General features: G+C 36.8%; 1 protein-coding gene across 6 annotated transcripts in view; it reads left to right on the top strand.

The window, feature by feature from the left end:
- The window catches only part of FAP (fibroblast activation protein alpha), a 72,252-nt gene that overhangs the window by 25,245 nt on the left and 24,145 nt on the right, over window positions 1–22,862 (top strand). For all 6 annotated transcript variants that reach the window (XM_027129815.1, XM_027129773.1, XM_027129791.1 and 3 more), the window contains 8 exons: window positions 851–1,005; window positions 3,029–3,132; window positions 4,917–5,052; window positions 8,671–8,715; window positions 14,954–15,058; window positions 15,157–15,227; window positions 17,613–17,666; window positions 19,307–19,431. In XM_027129815.1, the coding sequence (XP_026985616.1) occupies window positions 851–1,005; window positions 3,029–3,132; window positions 4,917–5,052; window positions 8,671–8,715; window positions 14,954–15,058; window positions 15,157–15,227; window positions 17,613–17,666; window positions 19,307–19,431 (795 nt within the window). The remainder of the gene's footprint in view (window positions 1–850; window positions 1,006–3,028; window positions 3,133–4,916; window positions 5,053–8,670; window positions 8,716–14,953; window positions 15,059–15,156; window positions 15,228–17,612; window positions 17,667–19,306; window positions 19,432–22,862) is intronic.

Consider the following 22,862-nt stretch of genomic DNA (forward strand, 5'->3'; position numbering starts at 1 on the left):
ATAATCGCACACGTTTAGTAACGTTTAGATGAGTGGTATGTTACTGAGATGAATGGTGGCATTTCTGAAAGCTGTTATCAGGTTATGAACAGGACGTGCAAATTCTGAAAGAACAAAATCTTGTTATCTGACTTGCAGAATTTATTTTCATGAGCATTATAAAGTGGTAGCAATAATTTATATTCCAAGAAGTATATGGTCCTTAGATGCTGTATTAGTACATTTTCTCGGGTTTTTTTTTTCTTGCAAAATAAACCTTTTTTCCAAAACTAGACAACTGTCTGTATTATTTTGCAGGAAAATATTCTCGGCTCTTGGTGCTCTCATGAATTTTGTCCTCTTTCTGGGTCATGTAGTATCTAGGAATTAACTGGACTTTAAAAGGTCTTCTAGTCCTTGCCTTTATTAAAAATGTATATAACTGAATTAACTGTTTTTTAAAAAATATTCCCAGGAGAGAAAGTCAACTTTCAAGTTAATGTCACTCTGTAGTATAAGTACAGTTCTCCTTGTTTTGGCTAATTTAGATGACTGTAAAAATCAGAAGCGGCCCCCAAAGGGAAAATTAATTATTGTTGAAATGTTTACTATTTATTTTAAAAATTACATTTCTGATTAATGTCAATTCCCCAGAAGACTAATTGATGTTTGATATGGGGTATTAAGTTAAACTATTCCTCTAAACCTAGATCATTTATCTTTTGATAACCAAAGCATGGCATATGTCATATCCACATTAAATATATTATTTCAGTTAATAAATGGCTATATACAATGTACTTTGAAGTATTTATGATGATTTTAACAGTACACTGTCATAGTAATTAATATGGTAGTATTTATTTTTCAGAGGAAATGCTTGCTACAAAATATGCTCTCTGGTGGTCTCCTAATGGAAAATTTTTGGCATATGCAGAATTTAATGATACAGAGATACCAGTTATTGCCTATTCCTATTATGGTGATGAACAATATCCTAGAACAATAAATATTCCATACCCAAAGGTATGTGGAATACTTTTAGCAGATGCTTCCATTTCCCTGGTGTCAAAATGAGCAACCAATACCATGAATAGAGGTGGGATCAACAAGTTTGGAGAGCTTCTTATCCTGGTGCATTGTAAGGCAAACATTGTACTGTGCTCTATTATTTATGTGGACATCTGTTGCTTTGGACATCTGGTTGGGCTGGATGAAGTAGTCTTTGCAAAAACCATTGCAGAGTCTTTGAAAAACATATGGTCTAGATCATGGAGGAAAAACAAGCTTAACTTAATTTTAATTTTTTTCATATTTCATGCTCCAAATTCGGGTAAAGTTCTGTTTTGCAATTCCCTCTTGAATTCTCATGTAAATTCAAAGTAGAATGGGAAATTAAAATGTTGAATGTGGTGCTCCTGTCAGGTCGAAGTAAGCCTGAGTTATGGTCTTTTCTGGACATACATGGTAGGTTAAGTTTATAAGCCTAGGCTCTTCTTTGAGGGAATTAGACATGGTGTAAGCCCTCAGTTTCTCGTATAAACATTCTAGAATCCTTAGCTTACATACTTCACATGCAGTCCCATGTCTCAAGACAGTCAACCTGTATGCAAAAGAAGAATGGCCAGGTCACGGTGGAGAAACGTCGTATCCTAATTTAATTTAGACAAGAAATCTGAAAGGGAATCAAATCATAAATTCTCCTCTTGCACAAGGAGTGGAAGTGATTTTAGGATTTAGCTCTTTGTTCTTAAGTCGTGATTGTTTTCCCTTGCCAAGGGGAACACTGTCATAGATGGAGCCAATGGGTCCCTATATGTGACAAAGACGGGATGGATATGCATACACACAAGTGGATTCCAAAGCAATTCAAAGTGACCATAGCGAGAGAAATAGAAATTCCAGATAGTCTAAAATTTATGTTAAAAGTCTTTTGAGAAAAGGCAATGGGTAGGAGATGAGTGTTTAGGTAAGAGACCCCTCAGGGTTGTATATAAAGTCTGAAAGCTAAGATGTTTGGAAGTGAGAGGTATGATACTTGGAACCCAAAAGATGTAAAAGGACTTGGGTCTTTAGAAGGTGGTAGGGTGCAGAAAGAGATGAAGAAATCTAGAACTGAGGAGAAACTCACATGGACAGAGAAGTCAGGACCCAAATTCTCATGTTTCTTTGAAGGCTGAAGTTGCTGAAACATCTGACATTGAACTGAGAAGTGAGACAACTTGAAAGAAGCAGAAAGTCCCACCTAAACCTCAGAGTGAAACAGGAAGGTGTGAGGAGAGCCTGGACAATTTCTTAGATAAAGCCAAATAGCATGGAGCCATTTATGGCTATATATCTAAATTTTGTGGATTTAAATTGTTTGACAATTATAAGATTCTCTTTTCTGTGGTAAAGTAACAGAACTCTAAGAAGATGTCTGGGCATGAACTATACTGTCATGTAAATCTAGGGCATATACTAGCACGTAAAGCACAAAGCAAGAACAGCGTAAATCCCATGACACTTTATTTTGAGGTGGAATTTTCCTAATTTGGGAGTATTGATAGCAGTAATAATGTAACCAGCTAGTAGACTGTCTGATAATTGTCCTAGACCAAATTACAGGGTAAAAGAAAAAGGTATCTTTCATTATCTATTCTTTACCCTCTCTTCCCCAAATCAATCCCCCTCGGCACTCCCCTTGGCACGTGAAGAAATATTATTATGATTAATTATCCTAATAACAATTATAATGGGAAATATCTGTCTTAAAAGTCAGAAAAGAGAATATCACTTACGGAACTGCATTTTTATAGCCCAAATATTTTTCCCTATGAATCAAGGCTCCCTCATTAATCACTTAGAATATGTGTTTTCACTCTGGTTGCACAAGATTTGTAATTGTACTGCAGTGAAATTCGTGGTCATGTTATAATTAGAATGTTTTCAACAATAATATACCTAACATAGTTAGCTTATAAAAATATGCCTAAATTCCTAAACTGTCTTTAAAAAGTTGGTGATAATTAGAATTTTATGAGCTTATATATCTCCATTTTCTTCACAGGCTGGAGCTAAGAATCCCATTGTTCGGATCTTTATTGTTGATGCCACTTACCCTGAGCATGTAGGTCCCAGAGAAGCGCCAGTTCCAGCAATGATAGCCTCAAGGTATAGTCATCTCTGTTGCTTCCCACTTTTCAAACTGAATTTAACACTGAAATTTCTTCATCAAGGTTTACATTTCTTTTCTAATGAGTTTATGATGTATATGCTACAGCAAAAATAAATAAATAAATAAAATTAGCATGCCCAGCTAAATATATAGCAAAATCGAAATTCACAAATAATTTTCTTAAATTGATTTGAAAATATTAGCCCTTTTCACACATGTAAAGATGACCATGGTGCTCAGTCTAAGTGCTACTTCTGGATGTGTGAGTGTAAGCTAGAGACAAACAGAGAGATAGTAAAATTCATATATATCCTCATCCTGGCTTCTTCCAAGTCTGACCTACTTTCTCCCAGGGTTTGTAGATCATGCTTATCACATGTGTATGGCAAACAGGAGAAGATACGCCAACTCTCTCCAAATATTAGCGTTTTTCACTAGGATGCAGTCTATTTGAAACGGTCTGGTTGTAGAATTATCTGTTTTGGAATTAACTGCAGGCAGACAGGGACAGAAGCATTCTCACTTCCCCAGCATGGTGCCCTATGTACATCTTGTCTGATTAGTCCTGGTCATTCAGGTTGAAGTGGGTAAAGGGGAGGGGTCCGCAAGCCCTGCCTGGTGGCCCTCCTTACCCCTTCCCACACCCTATCCCACCGGGGCCAGTTGATTGATCACTAATAGGAAAAAAAACCTCATCAGAGACCTCTGCTGGGCTTTGCCAAGATGAATCCCCTCTCTGATAATCAAAAATGGCTTTTTTAAATTATCCATTATTCCCCACCCTAATCTAGTTGATGAAAACTTGACTGAATACATCTGGTTTTTTATGTGTCATTCTCCTTAGGAGGCAAGCAGAATGATAGGAAGAGCATCATGTATGGAGTCATGAGGCTTGTTTAAGCATCTGTAAAATACTAACAATACAATAGTAATAGCTAACATTTTTTGAGCACTCACTATGTAGTGAGCATAGTCTGTAAGCACTTTAAGCGTTCTCAGTAGATTTTTACAGAAAGCTTTAAAACTGGTACTATTATTATTCCCATTTTATATAGAAACAGAGCCTTGGGTATGTTAAGTAATTAGCCTAAGGTAGTATAACTAGTAGGAGATAAAGCCAGAATCTGAGCCAGAGACCCCTTCTAGCTCTGTGATTCCTTTTATATTAATGTCCAACTTTCTGTGGTTCATTTATATTGCTGTTCTCTTAACTACAAGTTCACCCTCAGAGCCAAGTAACCATTGCTGCCTTTCATTGACATCCACTTTGTGCCAAGCATTGTTTGAGTTACTTTGCATACATCATCTCCATTTTATTAACCTGAATTTCAACCCCTGACCATGGTCACAGCTAAAACTCGGCTTCCAACACAAGCCTGCCTATCTTTTACCCACTTAGCTCTCTTTCAACTAGTTAAGAAGCGAAAATTTGAGTTTAGCTACGGGAAAATAGCCAGTTTAATGCTTTTTCTCCTCTAGATTGACCAGTAGCTTTGGCCTTCCGTCTTAAATTTTTTCCTGAGATATAAAAATCCCAACTGGGAGAAAACTCAAGTGTAAACTCATTCTATTAGATGAATGAACTCTCTTATAGATATTCTTTAAAAGTCAGCAGGTATATTTAAACTTTCTCTGCAGAGAAAGGAATGTTTTGCCTTCCTTATCTATGGAATAAATATTTCAGATGATAAAATACATCCTTTAGAAAGCACAAATTAAGAAATTATTTGAATGTGATCTTGGTTTATGGTTGTGACTGTCTGTTTTGATTTGTTTGCAGTGATTATTATTTCAGTTGGCTTACATGGGTTACTGATGAGCGAATATGTTTGCAGTGGCTGAAAAGAATCCAGAATGTTTCAGTCTTATCTATATGTGATTTCAGGGAAGACTGGAAGACATGGAGCTGTCCAAAGGTAAGTTGTATTAAAACCATAGAGGTGTGTTTCTGAAGATGAAAGTACAAGAGTGGTGACTTATTTATAGCTAACATTTTATATTATAAAGCAGAATTACTGCACTCAACTCTCAATTGCAAAAAAACCTCTCTATTCAAAGTTTCATTATTTTTATTAAATAAATAAGATACCTTTTGCTTTCTTGAAAGATTTTAGCATTGAAACTGAATAGAGAAAAAGACTAAATGAAACAATGTAATACTGGGAAAATCAGTAGGATGGAAATTTCCATTAGGATGGAAATCCATCCTTTTAAGATTATAAGATTGGCAGTCAAAAAAAGCAAAATAATGAAGATGAAAAGATAAGATGGGTCCATTAAGGAAATAGATGTGTTCTATTCAAAAGAATTAGCAAATGGTAACATGTTCTATTCAATGTCAAAACTGAAAAATAAAAACTCCAGAGTAAACAAATATTATCAAAGGAAAGCCAAATACTCCCATTTGAAAATCAAACGTAGATAACTAAGAATGACATGAAACAGATCAAATTATCTTGCTATCCTGTTATCTTAGAAGAGTGCTCAATACTGTGCTAATTTTAGGGAGAAAAAACTTAAAAACTAGGCACGGATTTATTGTTGAGTTTTAATTGTTTTTATTGCTCAAATCCAAACATAATCTGTTGAATTAATGAGTCAGAAAACTACTTCACCAATAGAAAAATCTTCAAAATAAGTCTGTTCATAAGTACTCATATTAGAGACTAAGAAACACAAAATGTTTTCTTTAAATAGGAAATTTTATGGGTACATTTCATGAGACATCTAATTATGAAGAAATGTTTCATTAAACCAAATATAGAATAAACCTATTTTATAAAGTAAGAAAAAAAGCACAAAGCAATCAAAGTAAAACACTAAATTCCATCTAGAAATTAGGACATTATGTTTTGCAAGAAAAAAGTCATATGAATCTGTTTGGAAGTATATCAGGACTATAATAGTCAACATTACTCAGGCTAAAAATATTTTTAAATCACTACTGTGTCTATAAGAAGCTTGACTAATTTTGATGGAATATGTTAGAGCTGATTTTTATCTTATTTATAGTTTGATATACAAAGCAGAAAGATTTTTTTGGCTTTAATGCAGTATCATAGGCAAAAAAAAAAAAAGAATAAACTTGATTGTTCTAGTTAATTAAAAGCCATCAGTCTGATTAGTCAGCTTTGGGTGAATATAACTTTAATGTTTTCATTGAAGCTAGATACTAGGAATTATTGCTTTAATTTTACTAGTTTAAAACTATAAGATTGGTCATTTAGATACAATTTTTAGCTCTTAAAACTAGGCATTTAAAACTGTGATTGCTTTGGAATTTGAAATTCTAATTTATCAAATCTGAGACAACTTAATCCAAACTGACAGAACATATAAGATGCTCATTCAATGAGATGTGGAATTCCCTGGAATATAAGCTTTAGTTTTATGGCCAAAATCAATGATTAAGTTTAGAATACCAGGTTTGAATAACCTTAGAATTTCAAAACAACCTCTGTTTCAAAATAGTCTGGTAAGTTCATGGAACATATTTTCAGATTTAAGAAAAACAGGGTTGAATTTTCCAGTAACCATACTCATGACTGGTGTGTGTGTGTGTGTGTGTGTGTGTGTGTGTGTGTGTATGTGTGTGTGTGTGTGTTTTGTTTTGAAAACAAATAACATTTAAGGTTAAGTGACGGCTACACTTTATTCATGTTGGGAGTCATACCCAAAACAAAGAGGCAAAGGAAACTGACAATAATTGCTTAATATAACTATATTAATAAGATTTATTAAGAAATTTGTAGTTTGGGGGAGAGACATCATAGTATTCTTTCTTCTCTGAAAAGGGAATTAAAATTAATTTTATCTTAATAACTAGAAATAATGAATCAAAAAAGTTTTGCTTTATTAAGTCTTGTCTTAACTTGTTCTCTCTGAGACACTGGCCTATCCTTGTAAGAGAAAATCCAAACTGTGTTTTTAAAATTTATTATTCCCTTGCTTTTTTTGACAGTACTCTCTCGTGGTTCTTTCTACTTTACTGACTGTTCTTTTCCTTTCCAGCTCTTCCTCTTCTGACTTCTCTAGAAATCTTATTATTTTCCAAGTTAATGTATTTGCAAGATAGGCTAACTGCTATAACAATTACAACAACAAAACCCCTCCAAAATTTCAGTGGGTTAATACAATAGGAAGTTTTTGCACATTCATGTAACCATCTAATAGTGAGTCCAGGTAAGTGGGGAATGGTGAGGGTATGGGATGGGGTCCCCTGCTTAACAGAGGCATTCAGGAACACAGGTTGATAACATTTCTGCTATCTTCATCTAGTGGCTTCTAAGGATAGTCAAGGTTATTCAAACCTGGTCATCAACATTCACGGGGCGGGGGGGGGGGCGGGGTGGAAAAAGAATGGAGGATCATGTGAGAGGATCTTACAGATTAAGTGCAGAAACAGCACGGGTCACTTCCGCTCACATATTCCGGGTTAGAACTTACCACATGACCACATCCAACTGGAAGGGGGCCTGGAAAATGTAGCCTACCTGAAGTCCTAGCAAAAACAGGAAATGGTTACTAATTATCCTACAGTCTCTGTCACAACTCTATTATTCTCCTAGGTGATTTTTATCTAATACTAGAGGTTTTCAATTACCACTTGCCCTACAAGTTCATTCTGAGGATTTGAACTTTTATGTATCTCTGGCTACATCTTCTCTGCTCCACCCTCACTACCGCACGTAGATTTGAGTCTTCAGCATCCTTTTTCCAACATTGCAGTAGCCTTCTAATGGCTCTTTGTGCTTCCCTCTATCTTACCCACTTAATCCATTCTCTGTATCATGTTCCCAATTATATTTTTTAAATTGTGATTCTGAAGTCTTTCAAAGGACTTACCTACAGGAGAAATCCAAATTTCCTAGGGTGGAATAAAATTTTCTCTACAATCTTGCTGATCCCTATACATTTTCTCATCTTCTCTTTCCCACAGTCACCCTCCATTCAGCCATACTGAGCCACCTGTGGTTTTCTAAGCTGGCCTTGTCTCTATGCTTTTCATTCTATCTAGAATGTTTATCCTCTAATTGTCTAGAAAAGTCTATTCATTTTTTAGGGCTTATTAAATATTTGTTCAGTAAATGATTGATTGTACTATGCTAAAATATATACCAAAATAAGATTCAGTGCAAATTTTAAGATTTCTAGCTGCTTCATAAGATTGAGAAAAGAAAAAATTTAACCTAAACTCCTCTGTGAAATGCCTTTTTACCTACATGACACCAAGGGTTTGGCTTGTGCTAGGCCTCCATAGATATTGTCATAATTCCAGTCACTGCCTTATGGAAAATTTAACCAGAATTATGAATGGTTTGCAATAAGATACAGCCCTTAGATCATCCTTGTGTACGCAATGGTGGTGTTGTATTAGATTTTGAATATAGTCATCTTAAACTCAAGTGTGAAGTTAGTTGACTAGCAATAATATACTCCGACCAGGCAGCTTAACTTGTTCAAATGTCCAGATTATATTTAGGGAAAACTGTCCTCCTAATACTATGCTTTATTTGATCTTTTTTTTCTTTTAGACCCAGGAACATATAGAAGAAAGCAGAACTGGATGGGCTGGTGGAGTATGATTGCTATCTTTTCCTTATCTTTTAATGAAATTCTCAGCTATCAAAGGACTATTTGAAATGTATCCAAACTGGCACTACTTGCTTTTATAGAAAAATATCAAGGTAAAAAACACAAAGGTAGTGATCCCTTCAGTAATTTTGTGCCAGACAATTTTTTTTTTTTTTTTTTTTTTTGCGGTACGCGGGCCTCTCACTGCTACGGCCTCTCCCATTGCGGAGCACAGGCTCCGGACGTGCAGGCTCAGCGGCCATGGCTCACGGGCCCAGCCGCTCCGCGGCATGTGGGATCTTCCCGGACCGGGGCACGAACCCGTGTCCCTTGCATCGGCAGGCGGACTCTCAACCACTGCGCCACCAGGGAAGCCCCAGACAATTTTTAATGTATATATATTTAGAATTCTATTAAGAATAAATCATATACCTCATGTTCCAAACTTAACTTTTTCAATCAACTCTCTGATATCCATAATTAATATTACCTCTTTAAAAATACAATAAAGATCAGTTTTCAAAAGAGAATACAATCCCCGAATTGCTTAAAATAATCTGAATAATTATTAGCCATTTGAATCCAAGGAAAATAATTACATTGGGTATCCTCGGTTTAGAGACAACCTACTGCTTATTAAATTTTATATAAATTAAAATGATTAGATGTATTTCATATATATGCATATTCATTCTAGTTTTTAAGTAAAGTGGTATCAAATAGGGAAGTGTGTGTTTTGTTATGGTTTGTGATCACATATATCTGGATTTTTTTGGAATAGTTTTATTCAGTGATTTATAAGGATTTTTTGTGTAAAAATAAATCATGTTTTAGGAAAATATCAATTGTATCTTATATCCTATATGGAGAATACAAAATAGGACAGATAATACGTGAATGCTGTGTGGATGGTCCATTTACCACACACATGTGGTTGATTTCAGCTAGCATTTGGGTGGGAAAAAAAGGCTGCTGCTTCTGAAATTTGGACACATGCAAAGAAAAAAGAAATTCTTAAGAACTAGTTTAACACATTAACCCAAGACAAGGGACGATAAAGAATTCAGAAATCAATTCTAAGATGATGTCTTGTAAAACTTTAAATTAAGATGGGATGTGAAGTGAAGTAAAAATCTTCAGATATTCAAAATTCTTTTCTGTATACTTTCCTGGATTCAGCAATTTTAGCTTACATATATTTACTTTCTGTCTTCAGTTAAAGATACTTCCGTTTTATTCATTAACTAGAGAATAGTTATTACTTTATTAATTGTATAAGTAAATGTACATTACATTCTAAAATAAGGTAACAAGGATAAGTGTGTAATTCAGAAAAAAAGGAAAATCCTATTTTATTTTATTTTTAATATTTATTTATTTATTTGGCTGCACTGGGACTTAATTGTGGCACATGGGATCTTTTTCACTGCAGTAGGCGGGCTCTTAGTTGCAGCATGCAACCTGGGCCCCCTGCATTGAGAGCACAGAGTCTTAACCACTGGACCACCAGGGAAGTCTTGAAAATCCTATTTTAATTCACTCTTCAACGCTGTACTAAATAACACAGGAAACATGAGAAGCAGTCAGTGAAAGAACAGGATTTTATAATTTTTTTGGATTCTTGGTCAATCAGAAGCTCACCTTCCAGAAAGATAATTCCTAGATCAGCATTTGAAAACTTGAGGAAAGGGAAAAAATTAATTTATGAGTTTACTGCCATTATAGAGATTTCCTGTAAAGAATGAGGGAAGAAAGAACACTTGAATATGTCCTTTAGCTGTGTTCTCCACGAAGATAGTATAACTAGAGTTTCTATAAAGTAACATGAATGATGTGATTTTACAAATAGATAACGATACCAACAACCTTATCAAAGACATGATCTAAGAATCCATACACATTTATTCTGAAAATAGTGCCACCATTCAAAACACACTGAACTATTTTAGAATGCATCTTTTGAAATCTCCTATGTATAAGCATCTTGAGGAAAACAATTGTATCTTATCAAGTTTTATAGTTTGTATAGCACCAGCCTTGCAATCTCAGCAAACAGTAGCTGGATGAATGGATGAGTGAATGAATGAATTGCCTTCTAAAGCTTTAGAATATTGTTTTAAATACCCTCAGTGGAAGCACATATGTGTCCTTTGAGGGAAGATGATGTCTCTACATTAAATCAAAAGCCATGCCAACATAAATCTAGTGAATAAGTGAAACGTGTATCTGCAACATATGATTTTGCACTAGATCATTTTAATATCTGTAGCTTTAGAATTCTATTGGGAAAATTATTTTTCTTGTGTACTAATCTCAATCTCTTCAAATGTATCCAATAGTCAGTAAACTTTCTGAATATCAGAAGAGGAACTGTCAAATTTTTTTTGAAGTGATAGCTTTCAAGAGTAAGTTCACACTTCCCCAAGGCAACTGCTTTCAAGAGGTCAGTAGTTAGATTTTATAAGTTCTGACACATCTTTTGAACTCATGACTTTATTTAGTTATAACTCATGTGTGGTAATATGCTGCATAGTTTCCTTTGACCTATAATCAAACCAGTGGCTTAATAAAAGTGCCCAGAAATAACCTAGAAATGTTTGTCTTTCAGACATTTGTTCAAATAATATTTATGAGGGTTTTGGATAAAGTGTACAGGCTAGTCATATTAATATAAATTTAAAGAGCAATTTTAGAGGAGTTGTTCCTTTAGTATTTATCAAAGAGATTTAAATTGAAAAAGACCTTTGGAGATCACCTATGAATTAGAAATGTGAGATTAAATGACTTGCTAAAAGTAGTTAACATGTTAGTTTCAGGCACAGAACTAGCAAGTAGTTTCTTAAGAACTTTACTTGTCACTTTCCTTTCCTCCTGCATGAGATATTGTGTCTTAATTTGGGGGAAGTACCATAACTTCTTCTTTGGTATTTGATTAGAAAAATAACAGCAACAAATTCACTTTGAATACGTATATATTTTTTACCCTGTGGAGAACAGGCAAAAAGGAAGATTTAATCAAAGAATCTAATATTTAATTACTAAAATGTGAAGAAGAAACACTGAAAACATAATGCTTAGATTGCAAAGCCACATTTAAATTATTTTAAAGTAATTAAGCAACACACCACACTTCCTTTAGGCGGTTGGCAAAATCCTTTGGCTCAGAAAAATGGATGTTCTACTTGATGCTTGAAAGTCTGTGCTTTTAACTGCATGTGGACTCAGTTTAGGCACAAGCCTTAGATTAGTAGTTCCTCAGGCTATTTACCAACTGTGGCAAGAAATTAACTGGTGGTAAATAACCTTACCTTCCAAGAAAAATATTTTAAGTGGCTTTGCACGTAAAGGTGAGGAATTTACCAGCACATCTAAGCATGATAAAGGGACCTGTGAAGAGGACTTGTTAAAACTGAGGCCCACCTAGTGACATGAGCTTATCTAGGGCTCAGGCGTGACCTGCCTCGAGAGGGACTTAACTCAGGATGCATTATGGACCTCACTCTGGCAAAGTGAAGGCGGAAATATTTCACACTCTCTTTACCTCACCCAAGTTACCTGCTCATCTAAAGCAGCTGTCTTGGATGTCTGCAATAAAAGGGGAGAAGATAACAGTCTTTGCCTAGCAAAATATTCTTCCTGTTTGCCCAATTCTAATATCTTAAAACATAACACTCTGCCCTCTTATTTTTTATTTTCAATGAAAATGAAGTTTTCAGTTTTAATCTAGAACTAAATCTTTTTTTTAGAGTTCCCTAACTAACTGCAGATGTAAAGAGAGTATTTTTTTTTACGAGGGCACCTTATAATATTTTGTGACTCCAGTTCCATTGTAGTGGTTAAGACAATGGGGAGCCAGTTTTTGTCTTTCATCTTGGGGGGGGGGAGAGGGAGACACTGTAAAGTGGTTACTAGTAAGTAATCATTTGGCTAAGAGGGTAAAGCCTCATTCTAAGATGAAAGAGTGATTTGTCAGACCTATGCTAGTGAAATTCCATCAGCAAAACTGCAAATCAGAATTTCCTATTCCAGGGCCTCTTGGCTCTCAATCTCACTGAGTATCAATACACAAAATCCTACCAGGGCTGGTCTTATTATTAATGAAACTAATAAAGGAATCACGTAAGGAGACAGCAGTTTCTCATTATTCCATTTTACATTTTGTTAAAAACATCAATTCTATGCCAAATAGATAAGACTTAGGACACTATATTGGTTCTCTAGAGTTGCTGTAACAAATTACCACCAATTTGGCTTAAAACAACAAAAATTCATCATTCTGGAGGCTAGAAGTCCAAAGTCAAGGGGTTAGCAGGGCCATACTTTGAAGTCTCCAGGGAAGAATCCTTCCTCACCTCTTTCAGCTTCTGCTGGCCCCTGGCAATCCTTGGACTTCCTTGGCTAGAGCTCCACCAGCTCCAATCCCTGCTTCCATCTTCATATGGCCTTCTTCCCTGGGTCTCTTTGAGTCCACATCTCTTCTTATGAGGACACCAGCCATTGGATATAGGGCCCAGTCTAATCCACTATGATTGCATCTCAGTTCTTACCTTGATTACATCTGTGAAGACCCTATTTTCAGATAGGGGAATTGTCTTAGGCCATTTGAGCAGCTATAACAACATACCATAGACTGAGTGGCTTATAAACAACAGAAAATTATTTCTCACATTTCTGGAGCCTGGAAGTCTGAGATGAGTAGGCCAGCATGGTCAGGTTCTGGTGAGAGCTCTCTTCTGGGTTGCAAACCATCAACTTCTTGTTGTATCCTCAATGGCGGAGAGCAGAGCGGAGAGAGCCCTCTCTCTGGTGACTCTTGTAAGTGCACTAATCCCATTCGTGAGGGCTCTACCTTATGACTTCATCTAATCCTAATTACCTCCCAAGGGCCCCACCTCCTAATACCAAATACCATCCTTTTGGGGGGTTGGGTTTCAACACATGAATTTTGGGGGCACACAAACATTCAGTCCACAACAGTTATCTTCTGAGGTTGGGTTGAAAAGAATTTAGGGGAGCACTATTTAGACCCCACCAACACCACATCAAATAAGTTGCATTTTAATATCATGAAATTCTAATCATGACTTTTATCAAAAAGCATCAAGTATCAAATCACAGGTAGGACCATCATTAAAGAGGCCTACAGCTACTTCCTTTGCTTTCTTTTTGCTCAGAAGTGGGTCCCAGCAAGATGGTATCAGCAAAATAGGTATTTGTAGCTGAAAGATACCAGTAGTCTTTTTTGGTTTTTGTTGCTTGGGCAGTTTTAAAGAATCTGAAAGTCTTGGTTTGCTGTCATGTGGAAGCACTCCAGCTAAGAGAGCTGCTTTGGGATAACTTGTAGGAATATCTACTCTGCTCTGCTCTGAGTGATGTGGAATAGCTCTTTCCTCATGGGACACTTTCATCACATTACCATCCTTCCCCAACCCAATGACCGGGAAAAAAAGGAAACCAGCAGATGTAAAATGAGTCTCTTTTTTTAAGGGAGAAATTACTAGCTAAAATTTGGTGTGAGGACATTTGCAGGACTTTGGTTATCTGTACCTTTCAGGATGCTGAGGTGTGGCTTGCTCTGTTCAGGTCACACTAGACCTGTGGCAGGGACTCCTTAGGTCATCCGAAATTCCCAGCAGGTGGAGAGCATAGGCCCTGGGAAGAGGTCAGAGATGAGCAATGAGGTCTGCTCTGCTCCCTGAGTTCAAGGAGTAATCCTCCTGTTGGCTTGCCGTGCGTTACATTTTTCTCTCAAGTCCAGAAGTCTCTTCTTGCCATTAAAAACTGTGGCTAGCAGGTCATGATATTTTAATCTTTAAAATGTCTTTATTGTAGCATTAGCATTAGGTGCTTGGCATCAGACAAATCAAGAGTTAAAAGAGCTTCAGAAGAGTCACTTTGGCCAAAAGCCACATTTTGAGGATTGACTTGGTTAAACATCAACATTCATTTGTGATTCGTTTAACTCAATTTCAAATCACATAATCTCAGAACATAGAAATTCAATCAAACTAAACATATAAACCCACGGGTATGTAGTAGCAATTAAGTAGTAGTTGGAATATGTAAGTGCTTGTTAGAAGCACCAGAAAAGCTGTCCATCTGAAAGAATGGAATTTCAGGTGTGAGTGACGGAAGGAGGGGAAGAAAGGCATTCTGGTCCCGATAATTATAACTACACATGGTTTTAAAAGAATCTATAGTTTGGTTTGTCTTCTGAACATAACCTCTGTTCATTTCTTTCAGTTCTTTGTTTCAACACCAGTTTTCAGCTATGATGCCATTTCATACTACAAAATATTTAGCGACAAGAATGGCTACAAACATATTCACTATATCAAAGACACTGTGGTATGTTCCTTCCAAGATTTATCTCCTCAAAGATCATTCACTTGAGGTTGCTCAAATAACGCTCAGCTTCACACAACATAATGTTTGTCTTTTTATAGGAAAATGCTATTCAAATTACAAGTGGCAAGTGGGAGGCCATAAATATATTCAGAGTAACACAGGATTCACTGTAAGTATTGCATGAAGCTTGATGCACCATTCAGGTTTTAATTGGCACTGATGGACATACAAAGGATACAGCACCACTTCTTTCAGTTAAGAGCATTTTTGTTACTTATTCTATAGTTTAGTTCAGACAGCTGTGGTTTCTTTAAGATTGCATATTCTTTAATAACTAGTCAACATGATTTCCTTTTGGAAAGAAGATTTAGTAGGTAGTTATTTCTCTTCTGGCACTTGGTATATAATTACATTAAAAGTATAAAAATTTTAAAATAGTAACTGGTTCTAAAGATAGATTTCCCCCCTAGCACTTGAAGCAATAAGCAAGATTCAGAAGTCCATGATGACAGCCCCTTGATATAGAAATGTTACTGTAGTGATTCACTGTTATATAAGTTTAAGATTATTATCTATAACAGCTATTATTTATTGAGCGATTGTTGTGTACAACGTACTGTAAAGTAGAAATGATGATCCCAGTTTTACAGACGAGAAAACTGATACTTGGAAATTTAATTAACTTGGCCAAGGCTACATAGTGGCAGAACTAGGATTTAAACCTAAAACACATTAAATCTAAGGTTCTTATTATTAACCTCAACATGGGGCTTCTTCCTTCCAGGTCTTTCCTTTTCAGTCCATCCTGCGTACTGTCTAAATAAATCTTCTTAAAATAAGCATTTACGAGCAAACATCTCTAATCAAGAATGTGCAGTTCCTTCCCCTTATTTTTAATAAAGTCCAAATCCAGGGCACTCTCTTGTAACCTGCCTGCCATTAGCTGGAGTTCTAAGAGCAAAAGAGAAGGATCATTAGTCCAACCTCACTGGATAAAAACTCTTTAGAAACCTACTGCTAATCCATGGAATTCTTTGAACTGTCGGCAAAGGAGTTTGGACATTACATGGGGCAGCCGTTAAAACCGCGCGTGTAAGAGGAGTGACAAGATAAAAACAAATGGGACAGTTCAGAAATAATATGTTTAGGAGGTAGGGGAAAACTGAAAGCAGGAAGACCCAGGTATGGTCATAATCTAGGCCTGAGGTGACAGAGGACTGAACTAGAAAAGTGGCCATGAAACCTGGACTCCAAGGGAAAACTATGCCTCCTTTTTTTTGCATCTTTGGAACTTGGCATATAGTGCCTGGCACACTACTGTCAAATGAATGAAAGGAAGAGTAGACAGACAGTGAAGAGAGAGGCTGAACAGCACTGGTGGGTCAATGGCTGTGAGGGAAAAGGAAAAGGAGAAAGAGAAAGTAGACTCTGTTCTAAGTGTTAGAGATAAAGACAACTGTGAAAACTTTGACATGGCAAGAAAACTGCAGGAGGCTGTTTGGAAAAGCTACTGAATAGTTTATTCACAGGTAGTTTGAGGTGATGTGGGAAAGGCAAGTATAAGTGATGTTTGGAGTCCCGTGAAGTCAGTAAAGGCATTTAGAAGGATGCTGGTTTAAAAGGTAAAATTAATACTAGAAGTAGGGTGTATTCTGTTGCTTTTTCCTTTTACTGGGGATAACAAGGTTTTTATTTCAGTGAGGATATACAAGTACCTGGGTTAATAAAAAGTTCTGAGAATTAAAAATTAAAAAAAATTAAAAATAATTAAAAATTAACCAAACCTAGGTTATTCCAAACTTTTAACACTCTAATAATAGAGCTCATCCTAAAAATAAAAATAAAAAATTAAAAGTCAGTTACTTTGTGATATTCAGATGAACTCACAGAGGAGGAAAAATTATGCCACTAAATTGGATTTCCCACTTCGTGGCTATAGTAAAACAGGTTAAAACTGGGACCCAGATACTTAAGTAACAAGTGTGTTCTCTTGTGACTTGTTCTGCTCCTGGGTAAATTCACATGGCCCTTTGTGTGGTATCCCTGGGTGGACGAGTTTCCTGATTTATAGAAAAGTTATCTACTGTCAGTGCTTCTGTAAACTAAGTTCTAAAGATGTTTGGAATCATAGGCAAAATTAAATAGTGTAGCATAAAAAATCAGTAGGCTGTTAATTATGGAAATGAAAGGGGTGATATTGATCAAACATCCTAGTTTATTTTGTGTGACTCATAACTAATGCCTCAGAGTATAATATACATATAAGAAAAAAGAGTACTCAACATAATTTTTCTCCTATAATTTATAAACATATTTATAAGAATATTTTATGTAGCTATAAATATATTTATATATGAATTATAATTTATAAAGTCAGAGTAAGAACACAAAATTCAGAGGTATGAACAGCAGGGATTTGTGTACATAAGTGCCAATTAATTGTTTCATAAATGAACATTGGACTATATTGTTTACTGTATTAGTACTAGTATTAACAATTCTATCACCATTTAGTCATCAATACTTATTTACTAACTTCTGAATATATTTTCAGGTTTTATTCTAGCAATGAATTTGAAGGCTACCCTGGAAGACGAAATATCTATAGGTAATTTATATCAATTTATTCTAGTATTTTTATATATTGAAATTTAAATAAAAATCTGTCAGAGTCCTCAGAATGTATAGAATATTTTTAAAAGGCTGAAATGTAATAAAATTAATTTGTGAATTAAAATAAAATATTAAGACTGTTGTACACCACATCAGTATAAAAATATACACCCCCCCAACATATTAGCTGACTCAAAATGTTTGTTTTCAAAAAGAAAAAATCAAGAAATTTTAATGCTGATATAAACATGGTACTAAACATTTCAACTAAATTTAGAGGTAATTGAGGAAATTCATTTTCCTACTGTGTACCAGGCATTGTATTTATTCCCATAATGTGTGCTTTCTTTTAATGTGACTTGCTTTGTCATAAACCTATTATGATTGGAAAGAATTCACCTCTGTTCCTAAATTAGTGTTTAAGTTAGTCCACTGGCCCCCATGGTGGCTGGAATGGTGCCCTTTAAAGCCCCTTCTGGATGTGGAAACAAAAACAATAGCTACCATGGGCTGGTGGTCTGCTATAGGCACATTTTTATCTGCTTTACATATGTAATTTCATTTAATCCCCACAACAACTCTATGAGGTTGGTGGTATTGTTGGAGCCAAAATTTATACTTGGGCATGCTGACCTTAACTCCTTACGTTAACTGCCTACCTAATGTTTTCCAAGGTCACACCAAAATATGAACATGAATACTACTAACTGTAGCTGAGAAAATAAGAAATTTTTCCCTCTGCTGCATTCCTCTGTTCCCTCCTGGATCATGGCTTCTCATCTGTTGAGAAGACTCCCTCTCTGATGATAGCAATAGCTCTGGCCACCTTCTAACATGCCCAAGGCAAGGTCAGGGGCAGCAGCAGAAGGAACACTGCAGTGGCCACAGGTAACCTTACTAGCCACAGCAGGACTCCAACTGTGCTTCCATCCTGGCATAATTCCACCTGGTCATCCCCAAATGAGACTCTGAGCGTTTGGGGTAAAGTCTGGGAGGCTGTTTGTTAAAGCCAGTCACCCAGAGAGTGGGCCCAAACTTGGTAGGTACAGGTTGGCTTGTGTAGGAATGTGTGGAGGGAACATTTCCAGGAAGAGCTTCCATGAGCCCAAATTTCCTGCCAAATAAAATGAAAGCCACAGGAGCTACTTAGAACCGTGTTTCTTATTTGCAATTGGCTTATTACTAATTTCCCCTTCTAGATATATGATAAGGACAGGGACCCCTGTTTTTGGTGATACTGTCAGATCTTCATTGTATCTTTTGCCGTGGGAACACAGGAAGAAAGATGGGACGTGGAAGAACTATGCATTCTCAACCACTTTGTAAAGTGTAAGAAAGTGATGGTTAGGAGAAGTGACTACTTGGCTCCCATTCGAGGTGTTAGATATTTCTCACACCGCAGGAAAACCACAGAGGGCTTCTCTCTCAAAGTCTGTGCCTATTCAGGCAAAGATGGACTGAAAATCAGACAAATCAAGATCCTGTGATTCCCCCTTTACTTTAAACGATATTGGCAACAGAAAAATAGAGTGAGTTTGATGTCAATATGTAAATTAGTCATTTTACATGGAGTAGTACATTTTGATAAATACAATCTCAAAATTTCAGCTTAGTTTTATTTTCATTTTCCTCTAGAATTAGCATTGGAAGCTATCCTCCAAGCAAGAAGTGCATTACTTGCCATCTAAGGAGAAAAAGGTGCCAATATTACACAGCAAGTTTCAGCGACTATGCCAAGTACTACGCACTCGTCTGCTACGGTAGGTAACGGACCTAACGCATTCTTTACCCTCCTCTGCCACTTTCTTTGTCCTCGTCATCACTATCTGATCAATCCTTAGCTACAGGTTACTGAGCACCTGTTATATGTGAGGAACTGATCTAGGTTATCTTATCTAATGCTTATGGGGAAAAATATAAGGAGGATAAGAAGGGATTATTATCTCCATTTTTTGCAGTTGAGGAAACAGACCTTCTGTTAAAGGTCCACACTGCTGGTAAGCGTGAGAGCCAGATGGGAGCAAGAGTCCTTTGGCTGTAAATCCCAACCTCTTACCACCAAGTGCCACAGCACCATGATGTTGTATTGCCAAAACAATATCATAAAAAGAAGTGTCCTCTGATAAAATGGTTGCTGGACTTCAGCCCCATTTACCTGCAGAAATGTCAATCTCCTATAGCCAGGGAAAGAAACCTGAGCTCTTTGCCTTGGAGGCCAGCAATTCTTTGAACTATAGCTTCAATGCAGATGGAAAATGAGCTTTTGTCACCTAGTACGTTCTTTCTAAATTTGGGAAACATGATAAGCAATTCATTCAAGTATAAAATAAACAAGTAATAAAATATACTAGACATTTCCTGGATGTTTAGGCTATATGTCCATTTAGCAAATACTTTCTATCCAGATAATTTCATTTTATGTGTAACCTTTCATCTCTATCTTGGACACGTAGTAAAGTTGGGTTAGGCCATCAGTAGATCAATGAGATACATTAGGACCTTGGTAGTCATCATGGGGATTAGGAAAACTGACCTGTAAAATATCTACCCCTCCATTCTCTGTCCTGACACCACCTCCCTACCCCCATTAATCCCTGAGTTTCCATGGGAGTTGAGGGGGGACAGAAAACAAAGGGAGTTATTACCAAACATATGCCACTCTCCTGTTTCTGGTATTAACTCCCCATATTCAGGTGGGCAGCTCAGAGAATAAATAGAATCTTTGACTGATTGAGATCCCTGCTCAGTTGTAGAGGACCCTGAGGTCTTCTTTACTTCCCAGATGGAAGACCACCCTGACATGCCACTTCCTCAGTCCAATCACCTGGGCCCAGAACCTCAGCCCCAGCCGTCGAAATGAGTAAGCATTTTAATCCAAACGCTCCCTTCAAGATGGCACAAGATGTCAGTTTAATACAACATTTTCACAAAAGGTTTGGTCAGTGGCATCTCTGAAAAGTCAGAAGATTGTTTTTCATGACCATATGTGCTGATTGTGGTTATGGCATTTCAAGGTATACATTAAATGTCCCTCTCAAGTTATGTGCAACATTTTTCATCCCAAGCTATGTGTTTATGCAGCATATATTGAAAGCTTACATGCCAGGCACATAGTATCATTGAACTAACTGTCCTGAGTCATCTGGTCTATTTTCTCTTCTGAAGGCAGAATCTGCTTTCCTTTCATCTTTATATTCATAAGGCCAAAAAGAATGATGAGTGCATAATAGACATTGAAGGTTTGCAGAATGAACATAGGTTCTAGGGAAGATCAAAACATTGCTGCCTTTTGCAGAGTGTACCCAAAACCTCATTTTTATGCTGATATACTTACTGATAACGACATCAGTGACCCTACACATAGAAACAGGCATTTATATTTATATGCATTCTGCATTTGTACAGTGCTTTAATGCTTTTTGAAAGCGCTATACCACTTTTTATATCACTTTGTTTTCCTGAGATCTACTTGAGCCTAAGTGCCCCCTGAAGAGTAAGGAATCAAGGACTAAGCTCTCATCAAAAGTTGGTGAAAGACTCCTTTCTAGAACTTGAATCGCCTGACTTTTCCACACTCACTCTTCCTCGGCAGTATGGTAATTTCCCATTTAGCAAAAAATATACTGTGTGGGAAGCATCACATCGTCTGGTGTTTTTGAAGCTCCAGTAAAATGAGTCACTGCACCATCATAGGAAAAACCTTGAAATCTTTCCCTTTAGGACTAAGAGTAAAGCTTCATTATGTAACTTCAAACTCTCCAAAAGGGATGGTGAGTAAATCCCAGATAATAGGATTTTGAAATAGGTAAAGTCATACTGATGATGCTGATGGAACAAAAGCAATGCAAAGGATGCTTATGCCACTAGGACCACACCCTCAGACCACTTGTGTCAAGGGCGGTCAGTCATTAGTTTGTCTCATAGTTTGGGCAAAAGAGATATATATGCCAGTTGTCTCTATTGGAACTGCACACCCATGAAAATTCCATAAGGTCAATGTTGATTGACTAAAGTCTAGAAATTCAGATTCATGTCTCACTGCCTTACATTCTAACAAAAAATATAATGTGTATTTGTCCCTTTTAATAACGTTGAAGGAAAGCTAACCAAAATGAAAATCTCTGAAATTAAATTCTGTAAAATTATGAGACTCCACACAGTAAAGGACTGCTGGTTTTTGAGGGAGTCTTATAAACGATATTGCTTCTCCTTGCTCTCAGGTTAGACTGAAGAGTCAGGAAGGAAACCAATATTAGCTTTATTACCTGTAAAGGTTAATTGGAAAATGTGGCTAAGGTGTGAAGCTTCCTAATACCGCACCCCAGAATTACAATTACTCACACAAATATGGGTACAACTAGACAGCCACCGGCTTCGCCCATGGGGCTGGCCACTGTCACACCTACAGCACCGGAACAGATCAAAACAGTCCTGTTCTCTGCAGGCTGAAAGATGCCAGGAACAAGGTAGAAGAAGGAGCTTCTCATACTCCGGTTTTCTCAGAACTTACCACATAGGTCATTCCCCCTCTCCTTGCTTGGGACCAAGGATGCTCTAATGGCACTCCTGCCACAGAGGAGGAAGCATCAGGAGTGCAAATGAACATCTCCCAACCTCCGTGTTTGTTGCTTTTAACTCCTTGGCTGCCTGAGCAAATTTACCCTTTAAAAATGTATTTCCAAGTATTATTTATTCTATAGCTCCAGTAAGTGATAGTGTTTAATATTTGTAGATTTTGTTAAAAGGGCCAATTTCTGCACAGAGAACCTGAATTTCATGTTGGAATATATGGTGGACAGTGGTTTGCCACCCAGACATCCCATCTTCAGGTCTGAATCACTCATTTCTCTAGCTGCTGAGAGGGCTGGTGGCAGACACCTCCCAGCTGGGACCCCCACTCCCACCCCAGAGATTGCTCTCATCCCAGGCCACAGCTGATTACCACTTCATTCTGGGGTATAAAAGCCAGCTCAGTTGGCCCCATTCAAGACAACTCTGCAGGTCATACATCTCCAGAGCTCCCAGTGGGGTTGGCTGAGGTCAACACCACACCCCAGATGAACTCTTGGTGCACAAAATTCCTTCTGGGTCTGTTTCGTGGGGAATGTGACCCATCACAGCATATTTGAACAGGAAATATTTTCTATATAAATTTATTTCTGCATATAGTAATTAAATGAAAGAAAAAAAG

This window comes from Aethalodelphis obliquidens, unplaced genomic scaffold, assembly GCF_003676395.1.
Source record: "Aethalodelphis obliquidens isolate GAN/ISIS:26980383/991018 unplaced genomic scaffold, ASM367639v1 scaffold2, whole genome shotgun sequence".
NCBI lineage: Eukaryota > Metazoa > Chordata > Mammalia > Artiodactyla > Delphinidae > Aethalodelphis > Aethalodelphis obliquidens.